The 11,682-nt window shown below is 48.9% G+C and overlaps 1 protein-coding gene across 1 annotated transcript; it reads left to right on the forward strand.

Annotated features, from left to right (window-relative positions):
* Positions 1-900: 900 nt before the first annotated feature.
* On the forward strand, positions 901-10,033 carry LOC128971158 (solute carrier family 25 member 36-like). Its single transcript, XM_054386598.1, has 7 exons — positions 901-941; positions 7,526-7,702; positions 8,138-8,215; positions 8,519-8,619; positions 9,199-9,265; positions 9,442-9,725; positions 9,823-10,033. The coding sequence occupies exons 1-7, from the start codon at positions 901-903 to the stop codon at positions 10,020-10,022; spliced, it is 948 nt and encodes a 315-aa protein (XP_054242573.1). The 3' UTR covers positions 10,023-10,033.
* Positions 10,034-11,682: the final 1,649 nt, after the last annotated feature.

Below are 11,682 nucleotides of genomic sequence, written 5' to 3' on the forward strand. Positions count from 1 at the left end.
GAGCTGCCGAGACCCGCTGGGCTGACGGGTGATGGGCAGGGCCAACTCTTAAAGGGCCAGGCAAACGGCGAGCGTAGAGACAGTGTCTTAAAGGGCCAGAGGCCCGCGTCCCCGCGGCCGGTTTCCGAGTCCGGTTCTCCCGCAGTGTCCCAGCGCTGGTGGCGGAGACGCGCCTGCCTGGCCCGCGCCGCCCGAGCGAAGCGGTGTGTATAGGATACGTCCATGTCGTGCAGGGTTGTATCACTGAAGCAATGTCACAGCGGCAACAGACAAACGTGTTTGTGAGTAGCACTCGTTCAGCTGGCTGCTGGGCTGCTGTTACTTGCTTTGCATTTAGCTGAAAAGCGTGTGATGGCTTCATATAAACCGTAGAAATATCAGCTGCTTCACAGTTTTCACCCCTCTACACATACGATTACAAAGGGACACTCTGATTTTCCACCCGGAAAATCCTTTGAGTTTGATGGCAGCCAATACTCTGCTGAAGGTCCTGGGCCTGATGAGGACCAGTGACAAAAACTGAGGTTAGTTAGTTTATACCCACCAAACCCACTTATTTTGACAAATGTATATGGTCTGTTTAGCGACACCTTCTTTTTCAAGGCTTTTCTTACCCCCTTGTTCTCTAGACCTATGGTCTTTCACCAATTATCCACTGTTTTTTTAAAACCTGTGTGCTTTTGACTATCATTCATTCGTTCTTTGCCTTGACAGACCCGTGACTTTGCTGCTCTGACCTCACGAACCCTCCCAGCTGCCGGGCCCTCCGGCCGGCCCTTCCCGCGGCCGCCGCCTGGGCGCCTCCTCCGGCGGCCCGGGAGCCAATGCGCGGGGCGCGGGCGGGCCAGGTGGCAGTCGGCGACGCGGAGCGTGGGTGGCAGCACGCAAGGGAGCCGGGCCATGCCGCAGCACAGTATCCTGCTTCACTTGCTCGCTGGAGGGTGAGTGGAGGTCCCTAACCCGGAGCACGCCGCCGGCGAGGACCGAGGCTGCCCTGAGCGCGAGGCCTTACCGTGCTCGCCGCCCGACCCCCTCCCCCGGGACCCGCGGCTTCGGTGCGCTCTCCCCAGGGGAGCTCCGGATCCAGCTTCGGCTCCCATCCTCTGCTCCTCTCACCTATCCTCTGTACCTTCTCCGGCCGCTGCCCCGACTTGGCCTCAACGCGGCCTGCCCGTCCCAGAGTCGCGGCCGCACTTTGCACCGGGAACTGTGGGGCCGCACTTCTAGCAGTGGCTGCCAAAGAGCCGGGGCGGCGAGGGAGAGGGAGAAAACCCTGCCTTGCCCCACGCCAGATGCTGCCTGCTTCCCAGAACCTTCACCCGCGTTTTCTCGGCTGTGCCGCATTCAGGTCTAGGCACTGGTGTAGGCAGCGCCGGTGTGGCTGAGGCTGTGCAGGTCCTTAAGAAGGGGAGCTCCCCTGAGAGTCGTGGGGCCTTCACCTGGTGTTCCGTCCAGCCTGAGCTTACCAGGGTCTGGGGAGTAAGGGAAGTGGGGTGCTGAATGGGGAAATTGAAGGCGTCATGAGGCCTTCTCAGCAGAGCAAACGGTGGAGCATCGTTGTCTTTAGGAGGGCAGCCAACTTTCATCATCGCACGGCTGACATTCCTGCCTATCTTCTCTGGCTTTAAATAGTGCAGCTGATTCTGGTGAGTCAGGCATTCAGCAGTGCCTCTGAATTTGCAGGGTGCCCTTGAGCAAGTCCTTTCTCGCTTCCTCTCTTTAGAAAGCGTTTGTCGTTTAAGTCTCAAAGCAATGAGCTTCGAGCTTATGAGGTCCTAATGCAGAAGATTTGGTCCTCTGGACTTCTCTTAAGTAGCTGCAGAGTTCCCTTGCCTAGAGAGCCACCGAATTTCTTCCCAAATTCCACCAACCTGTTGGAGTCCCTTGGACAGTGAGGGCCTCAGTGGAGCACGTGCAGAGGCATTTAATTGCTCTTAACAAGCGACTTGCCCAAATTCAGCCGCTAATGCAGTTGTTACACTATGTTGGTATTTGCTTATATGCACTTGCTCTGTTCCCAGTGTTATTTTGTATCTGTTACCCTCTTTTACTAATGTATCCTTTGAACTATACAACCACTGCAGCTTAGCCTTTCCTAAAATATTTTTTTCGTATCTCTTAACTCTCTTCTTAAGATTTTCCTAATCCTCATTTTTCATTAGAGTTCTTGAAAAACCTTCTAAGAGCATGGCTAGTGATGGAAGTGTTGACAGTGGGAGCTTTGTCAGTCTGTGTCCAGTTAAGTAATTGTCCTTACTTAAAACCCAAGGGGTTAATAATAACAGATGGATAAGAAGTTCAAATTATTACAGCAGTGTACAGTTTCTATAATTTTACCTAATGAAATGGATCTCATTGATGAAGGAACAGTTGTTCACTTTAGCTACTAGTAGGAAAACAGAACCATCAAATGAAACTTGTGAGAGGTTGGTTCAACAAGAGCATAGGGGGCCGGCCATTCATCTCTGGGACTCCGGCCACAGGCTCTTGGAGGATGGAAGCATTTTGTGTGTCCAGAAAGCATTTAAAAATATGAATGAAAAAGGATGTATTTGAAGGCTGTCCTGCAGCCTTGCACTGAATATGTTGGAACAGGTTGAGGAGATCCCTGAGATGAAAACTGTGGAATGCTTCCGCTTCCAGAGCACTGGAAGTTAAGTTTTCCTCCTACTCTTCTGTAGGTGATCTTTATGTGCCTGTGTCCTGGGCAGAATAGTGGTGAACTGCAGATTTGTCTGACCTAGCATTGCTCTTCTTATAAAGATCTTCACACAATGGTAGTGGTTGGAAGGGACCTCTGGAGACCATCCAATCCAACCCCCAAGCCATCTTCAAGCCATCTCAGTTTTTGGCTAGCCTAAATAAGGGCTAAAATTTGAATGTAAACCCTCTCATCTCTGTGCATGTTCTCTGTTAAGATCATGGTAAAAAATGTTAATGGTGTGGTTTGTATTTCTCTCAATTTGATGTCTTTTTCTGCCACCTCAACCTTTCCAATTTTCTTTTGAAAACCTGAAAGCAGGTGCTGTTTGGTGAGGTAAAATTCTCTGCCTCCTTCAGTTAGCTCTTTTTGCCACTGCTTTGCTCTGGGAGTACATCTTGGACTGGGTGGCAGCTGCTGCTCTTCATCATATTTTGCCAGAATTGCTTTTGTTCCTGCTCCTAGAGTAATGATTTCAGGGGTCTGGTTTTGTTAAACCAGCCTGTTTAAGCTGAGCATAAGAACCCTTGCTGGGTTTTCATTATTTGCCAGTCAACTGTGCTCAGTACTGTGACAATCTTTGTCACACGGGGATTTTATTGAGGGTAAAATGTTACCTCCTGTCTGTTGGTGGAAAAAATTGAAATTGTTAGGTCTCTTCTAAAATGATATTTCTAGACTTCTGCTGGACCACTGCAGTTTGAGCCTTTATTGACAGCTGCTTTCAGGGCAGGAAAAGAACGGGGCTGGTATCTTCTTTTCCCTTTTTGAGATTTTGTGGTCTGATTTTAATCCACTTATCTGTGCTGTAGTCGGTTCTAAGGCTTTAAGTGTGGGTTGGTGAGATCAGGCTCACTTTTGCAGAGCTGAAGTGTAGTTGCTTTTGTGAATCCAGCTTTTGTTTGGTAAGTTCCATAAAAAAACCCAAACAGTGTAGTGCACACCCCCCCCAAGACTGCTCAGTACAGTGTCTTGTAAGTCTATAGGGTCTGATTCCATAATTCTCTTCTGGCAGAAATTTCAAGTCATAACAAGTCTATAACCTTAACAGCATAAATGATTACAAGTATGCACTTTTTAAGTCCTGGTAGATGTCAGAACTCTTCTAGGCTAGTGGATTTCCACAGTTCCCCAATGTTTCTTAAGTATTTAAACCTGTGTACAAAGTCTCTTCCATTAGCTGTTATTAATATCCGTAGCCATGGAGCTCTTGTGCCTGCTGATTTTAAAATGTTTGTTCTGATGAGGTTTTGTTCAATTTAGCCTTCATTAGCATTGCGCTGAAAACCAGTTGTGACAAAGGTAGGTAATTCTCCATTCCTTCTGAAACAGAAGGATTTTGAATGCCTATGCCTTTCATACAGTGTAAGCAGCTATCTCATTATGTGGTGCGTGATAAAACACCCTAAAAAATCCTCTTTGGTCTGGACATTGAGCCAGAGGGGCTCCCATCTCTCTGACAGCTGATTAAATGACCACCACACTGAGATGGTCATTTAACCCTTTAACTTTTACTATTTCCTTTAAAATTCTTCTCTGTTACCAGTAGCTTGAAGAACTTGAACTCAAGAAACGTCTGTATATGCTGGAGGCAGGGCTTCAAATAACTATCCAGCCAATGCTCAGGTAGGGACATCTTTAAGAACTGAGATAATATGAAAACAATCCATGAAGTTGTGCCTCCTTTTGTGCTACTGGAGAGGAAAATCTTTAGGATACCAAGCAATTGCTACTCTAAATGCTGTCCCGTTGTACTGTTTGCTCAGCTTTTAGAGAAGTTGAAACTGCTTTATTCAGACTTCTTAGACATCTTGATCTGTCATCACTGTACTCAAGGGGGCCTACAAGAAAGCAGGGGAGGACTTTTTACAAGGGCTTGTAGTAACAAGAGGGAATGGGTTGAAGCTTGAGGAACGCAGATTGAGACTGGGGATTATCATAGAATCATAGAATCAAGAAGGCTGGAAGAGACCTCAAAGATCATCAAGTCCAACCTGTCACCCTAAACCTCATGACTATCTAAACCATGGCACCAAGTGCCATGTCCAATCCCCTCTTGAACACCTCCAGGGATGGTGACTCCACCACCTCCCTGGGCAGCCCATTCCAATGGCCAACCACTCTCTCTGTGAAGAACTTTCTCCTCACCTCCAGCCTAAACCTCCCCTGGCACAGCTTGAGACTGTGTCCTCTTGTTCTGGTGCTGGTTGCCTGGGAGAAGAGACCAACCCCCACCTGGCTACAACCTCCCTTCAGGTAGTTGTAGACAGCAATGAGGTCACCCCTGAGCCTCCTCTTCTCCAGGCTAAACAGTCCCAGCTCCCTCAGCCTCTCCTCATAGGGCTTGTGCTCAAGGCCTCTCCCCAGCCTCGTTGCCCTTCTCTGGACATGCTCCAGCAATTCAACATCTTTCCTAAACTGAGGGGCCCAGAACTGGACACAGGACTCGAGGTGTGGCCTAACCAGTGCTGTGTACAGGGGTACAATTATTTTCAATGAGCATGGTGAGACACTGTAAGAGGTTGCCCAGGGAGGTCGTGGATGCCTGTCCCTAGAGGTGTTCAAGGCCAGGCTGGATGAGGCCTTGAGCAACCTGGGCTAGTGGAAGGTGTCCTTGCCCATGGCAGGTGGTTTGGAACTGGATGATCTTCAATGTCCCTTCCAACCCAAACCATTCTATGAATCTATGAATTTTCTCCTGAACTGGAAACTATACTTCTCGCCAAGAAAACAATAGGCCTATAAGTCTGGCGTTTGTATCAGGGAAGTTAGTAGAAACTGAGATAAAGAACAGGACTGTTGGACCCCTAAATAAACATGGTCCACATGGGAAGAATCAATATGGTATTTGCAAAGGAAGGCCTGCTTCATTTAACCCTTGCATCATTACATGGGCTGTCTTGGGGTGTGTGTATCAGCTTGTTCATCCAGAGAACCTGAGCCAGGACATTTACTGCTTTGCTTTGGCTTGCTTCTTGAGCCCCAGCTAAGTTCTTTCGTCATGTTCTGCCTAATCCCAGGCTCCTACCACTCAGCATAGCTTCTGAGGGAAATTGTTGCATATTTGATACTCTTCAAGTCATCACCACTGCAGAAATCTGCAAAGGGCTTGTTCCAGCAGCATGAGTGCAATGGAGGAACAGAAGTAGTTGCTAGCATTGTTAGCTGCAGAACCTTCCAGCTGCTGTATCCACAGCTTTTGGACTTCACTGCAGTATCCAGGCCTTAAGCTGCAGGCAATAATAAATGAAGAAGCCCCAGGAGCAGAGACTGTGGGAACGGTGTTGTGCATGCTGAGCTCTGCAGAGCATTCCAAAAGAATTCTTCAGAATTCCAGCCATGTGCTGCCCTGTTCCATCATATGTAATTTTGTTGGTGTACTTTATTCTTCCCTGGTATCTTGGGGTTTTTTGGTTGGCTCTTCTTTCTCTGGAGCAGATTGAGGGGGTTTTTTAAGCCTCAAAGGCTGTAGCAGATGTGAACAACTCTCTGTTCATCAAAGCCTCTTGCATGGTTGTTCCATGCAAATTCATCTCAAAACAGTCCTTCTGGTACTGAGCATCCTCTAGAACAGAGTTGTCAGTCAAAGGATTTGAAGAGGCAGAAGCTGAGAACTGAACATAGCAGTTTTGACTTGTCCCTGGGTGGCAGAAAGTGAAAAAGGGCTCCGTGTTCTCTCAGCGTTGGCTGCAGTGATGGATGGGGATGATTCTATGATTCCTGAATTCCAAAGATAGCTTCTGGCTGCCAAAGGTCAGGGCAGGAGGGGCTGGAGGTGAGCCTGGCTTATGGTGTCTTGCAGATGCAAGGCTGAATGGCTTACCACAGTACATTACAGGTTGGAAGGGACTTCCAGAAATCGTCAGGTCCAACCCCCCTGCCAAAAGCACGATCACCTAGGGTTGAAGACACAGGCAGCTCGAGGGGTGGGAGAGTTTCCTGTTGCCTCCTTCTGAGCCAGTGCTGCCATGGGGAGTGTGAGGCACGGTGCCTGATGATGACAGCAGAAGGCATTACAGTGAGGTTGGGCAGCAAAATGTTTGCTCTGGGAAATTCTGAGTGCAAAGATCAGCAGCTTTGAGCTGAGGGTCTGCTGAGTCCCTATGGACTCGTGTCTGTTTGTCTCCAATACGGGAGCGCTGTTTCAGAGCAAGGCTGCCAGGAGATGACCCAAGCTAAAGCCCTTACTGTGTTAATTAGTGTCAGAGCAGGAAGTCACGTTTGATTGTGGTAGTTTTAGGCTGTACCTTTAAAATTTTCCACAGGTCTTGAACAGAAAGTAGTAAAATGTAAATAAATCACCATTGGGTGTAAAAAGGAAAATAATGACAAGTTCTAAACAATCCATTGGACAGATAACAAACATAAGCTAGTAATGAAAACAACCTCTCTCTTTTGGCTTCTTCCCTCTGGGAGATACTAACCTTGTGCTGTGCTGGCTTCTGCTTGACCTTGGCTGCATTGTTTTGGCTAAGTCTAACAAAATAACTCTGCTCTTTTTTCTTGTCCCTTTGTGTTCAGGGGGGCAAGGAGGGTTCTTGTGCTGTTTATTAATTGTAAATACCTATAAATATTGTAAATACTGTATATTTTGTACATGTTCATTGTATTTCATTGTAGATCGTAGTTTTGCTTGTAATTACAGCTTCATTTGCTTCCACCTGGGCTGGTCTGGCAAATTTAATGTTGGGGGGAATTTTCAACCCACCACAGTGATGCAGGCAGGAGCACCTAGCCTTCTGTCCTAGAGGGGAGAGGTTGTGGATGAGTGAAGGGTCAGTGTCCTTCACAGGAGTCATTCTTACATGTGCTGTTGTGCCTTAGATGTGGTGGCACAGCTGGAGCCATCTTGACCTGTCCCCTGGAAGTAGTGAAGACACGTCTGCAGTCATCCCAGCTGACACTGCGGCCTCTGTGCCTCTCAGAGTTACAGCTGCCAGGGATGAGTGTGAGGCTGATGAACAGCACCCCACCATCTCCTGGAATGCTCAAGTTACTGAGGTGAGTCAGATAGGACAATGTTAGCAGAAGGGTGGGAAAGTTTTGGCCATCAGGTGCAGGGAGAGAGAGAGAGAGACGTGATAGCACTTGAGCTGAGGCTCTGGAAACCACACGTGCAGGAGGAAATGCCATCAGAGCCCAGGTGCATCTACTGGCAGCTGATCTCTGCTTTGAACTCTGCGTCTGCCAAGTAGCTTTTAGGACTGTGAGAAATTTCTCAGCTAGTGGTTTGATCAGATCCAGAGTGATGGTATCAGCAAAAATAGGAAGAAATGACTGAAAGAAGTGATTGGAGAGAAAGTAAGAGTAGGGCAGAAAAAAAGATAGAAAGTGGGGAGAGGAAGCTACAAGAAGTACTTGTTAGAACAAAGAGGGGGAACATGAGACCCCCAGCTTGGTCATGCTGCTGATTCCTGTGCTCACTCCCTCCTGCAGGGCCATCCTAGAGAAGGAAGGTGTACGCTCCCTGTTTCGAGGGCTGGGCCCAAACCTTGTTGGAGTTGCTCCTTCCCGGTAAGCACTGCCCCTGAGGACAGCTCATGCCCTGTGCTTTCTGAGAGACCTTCCTGACAGCTACTGCTCCACACACTGAAAGCGGGCTGGGCCTTGTGTTCATTGTGCTGGCCCTTCACACAGACATCTTCTGTACCTTCTGATCATAGTTGTAAGATTGGGCCTAGCATAAATGATACCTGATGTCACATTAGACAAAGCTGTGCTAGGACCAAGAAGAGCTGGAGTGAGACCCCACAAAGCACTGCTGCCTCTGCCCCTCATAGGTGAGCTGTAACCTCATCTTTGTTTCTTTCCAACCAGGGCTATATACTTTGCTGCCTATTCCGGTGTTAAGGAGAGGCTGAATGCTGTCCTTGCACCAGAGTCCAAGAAGGTACATATGCTGTCAGCAGCCTGTGCAGGTGAGCCTTTTCTGTCCCAGATTGGAGACAGGGGATCCTTGTAAACAGGGTTAACTCCTTCTCTGTTGCTGCTCCTGTCAGTCCTGTTCTGTCTTCTGAAATTTTCTCCCTCCACACCTGGAGCACTGAGTTCCTTGGGTAACCAGAACATTTTCTCACTCTTTGTTCTTTGGAGGATAATCTCTTCAAGTCTAATCTTTGCCCCTTCAGCTGCTATCAGAAAAGGAGCTCCATTCAGAAGGCAATATTTAATTTAGAGCACTCACAGAATTCTTTCTCTTGGTGTATCCCTATTCTCTTACAGAACCTTCCACTCTTGGAAGTTTAGCCCATTAGTTCCCCAGGGTCTGCGCTAGAGTTATGCTGGAGGCAAAGGAGTTATTTACCACCAGACAAAGGCTGCAATGGGGAGGAGAATCAGTCTGCCCTAAATGTCTTTTCTCCCAGGGGAGTTCAAGGTCATTCTCACATTGCAAATGCCTGCAGCTTGCCAAGCAAAATTCAGAGAGCTGATAGATTGGCACCTCTCACAATCTGTCAGCATGTTCCTGGTGCTCATGGTTGTCTTCTGTTCTCCAGGCATTACTTCTGCCACGCTTACCAACCCCATCTGGTTAGTGAAGACCAGGATGCAGCTGGAAGGCAGGTAAGGCAGGTTGGCAGGGCAGAGCCACTCTTTGTAAAAGCAGGCCTGGTTTGAGGGTGGGGATGGCTAGGGGTCTGTGACCTGTCTCTAGGGCACAGGTCTTCAAGGCCTGCTGGGGAGGAGTCATACCAGTTCACACCACTAATTCAGCTCTTGTAACCTTCCTCCTATTGCAGGGTGAAGGGGGAGGTGGCCAGCAGTGCTCTGCAGTGTGCCGTGCGCGTGTACCGCACCGAAGGGCTGCGCGGCTTTTACCGTGGTGTCACTGCCTCCTACGCTGGGGTGTCGGAGACCATCATACACTTTGTCATCTATGAAGCACTGAAACAGCAGCTGAGGAGCAGCCACCACTCCCTTTCTGCACCGCTCACCCTTGCACCAAACAGCCAGGATTTCTTTGGACTGATGGGAGCTGCTGCTGTCTCCAAAACATGTGCCTCATGCATCGCGTATCCACATGGTGAGTGAGCCCACTCCTTGCTCCTGCTCCCCTCAGTGGGCCTTGTCCTGCCTGTGGGATCAACCTGTTGATGCAGTTTCCCTCCTTGTGTCTCCAGAGGTGATTCGGACGCGGCTGCGAGAAGAGGGCTCACGGTACCGCTCCTTTGTGCAGACCCTGCGGCTCGTGGCCCATGAAGAGGGGCCCTTGGCGTTGTACCGAGGGCTCCTGGCACACTTGGTCCGCCAGATTCCAAACACAGCTATCATGATGGCTACCTATGAACTCATCATCCAGCTGGCCTCTTCCCCCTTGTAAACCTGCTGTAGAACCTGGCTGGGGCTGCTGTAGAGGTACAGGGACCTCATGCTGCTGGGACGTGGTGTTGTCCATGCTCCGAGGTGGTGATTTTCAATGTACAGTGGTACTGGGTCAGGCATAGCATTCTCAGGACAGGAGACTACTTTGTGCCAAGCTTTTGGCTCCACTGTGCTGAATGTAGCCTTTCTTCTTTTTGGAGACTTCAAATGACTCTGGTGCTTCGAGATGTCAGGGCACTAGTCTGACAGTACCTGCTGTAAGTCCCTGTGCAAAATAAGGACATGGGACTTGCTTGGCAAGGTTCAAGTGTAAGAGTATCTCAGCCAGCCTTAGTGTGTTCACTTCTGTCAGACCCAGAAACAACCATGTGTGGACACAGCTGGATATGAGGACGGGCCAGAGCTGAGACACCTGAGAGAGCTGCAGCAGGCAGAGATCTTGTGCTGAGACCTTTTGTGCCTTCGGAGAGGCTCTTCCACTCTCACCCACTGTGCTGCCTTCCTGCCCCTGAGGAGGATTTCTTAATCTTGGATGCAACAGCACGTGCCCTGTTGCAGAATCTTCTGCTGAATCCTTCACATGTTGCAGCCAGTGCCCAGTGTTAGGCAGCTGATGGCCTCTTTCCATCTTGCAGGATCTGAATAATCAGGGCAAGTACATCAGGTGAGGAAGCACAACCTGCTATGAAGTACTGCCATTACAACTCAGGCTGCTGGGTTCACAGTCATGAGTTGCCTCTGCCTGTTGTGTTTCCATCCCCTCCTTCCCTCAGAAGTCTGGGTCTGGGGTCTGTTCTGCTACAAGCTGAAGCCCCTGGTGTGAAAAATACTTTTATGCTGGTAAAGAAAGTGGGTCAGGTGAAAGGATGGGTGAAGCTGAGAGTTTGTCCCATTTATGTTGATACACCAAGAATATGAAAGGGCCTTGATTGTTCTGTAATCAAGAATTCAGTTTGCTGCATGTGACAGGCTGAGCTGCCTTCCCTTCCTCTGTGGGGTCCTGGGGGACCATGTCCTGGGCTCTGCTCAGGGATGTCCAGTGATAGGACAAGGGGCAGTGGGTGCAAGCTGGAGCAGAGGAGGTTCCACAAGAACAGAAGGAGAAACTTTTTCACTGTGAGGGTGCCAGAACCCTGGAGCAGGCTGCCCAGAGAGGTTGTGGAGTCTCCTTTGGAGGTACTCCAAACCCACCTGGATGTGTTCCTGTAGGACCTGCCCTAGGTGATGCTGCTCTGGCAGCAGGGGTGGATTGGGTGATCTTTGGAGGTCCCTTCCAACCCGTACCATTCTGTGATCCAAGAGAAGGCTACATTCTGTTTACAAAGAGGATTTTGCTTGGAAAAGGCAGGGGGTAGTAGGTTCCACCACATACACTAAAAAACTGTAACCTTCTGCCAACTAAATCCATGCTCTGGGCAATCTCCAGTCTCACATGAGAGGCTACTCTGACTGTTTCTTTCCCTGCTTGTAGTGAAAAAGTGGAGGACCCCTGCAGGTTTTATTTGAAATCCATTTATTTTAAAATCAGCTTTGTCTCCTGCTCCTTCCCTCCATCCCTCAGCCTGGCTGGCAGTCATGACAGTTTTACAAAGCGACACAAGCTTGCAGTGATTTTTTTTCTGTTGGTTTTTTTTTTTTTTTGCGTGAAACAAGAATAA

Source organism: Indicator indicator, chromosome 14, assembly GCF_027791375.1.
Source record: "Indicator indicator isolate 239-I01 chromosome 14, UM_Iind_1.1, whole genome shotgun sequence".
Classification (NCBI taxonomy): domain Eukaryota; kingdom Metazoa; phylum Chordata; class Aves; order Piciformes; family Indicatoridae; genus Indicator; species Indicator indicator.

Coding starts and splice junctions, on each gene's coding strand:
- LOC128971158 (XM_054386598.1), top strand. CDS start 901: ATGCCGCAGCACAGTATCCTGCTTCACTTGCTCGCTGGAGG. Junction 8,620..9,198: donor GCTGTCAGCAGCCTGTGCAG/GTGAGCCTTTTC, acceptor TCTGTTCTCCAG/GCATTACTTCTGCCACGCTT. Junction 9,726..9,822: donor ATGCATCGCGTATCCACATG/GTGAGTGAGCCC, acceptor TTGTGTCTCCAG/AGGTGATTCGGACGCGGCTG.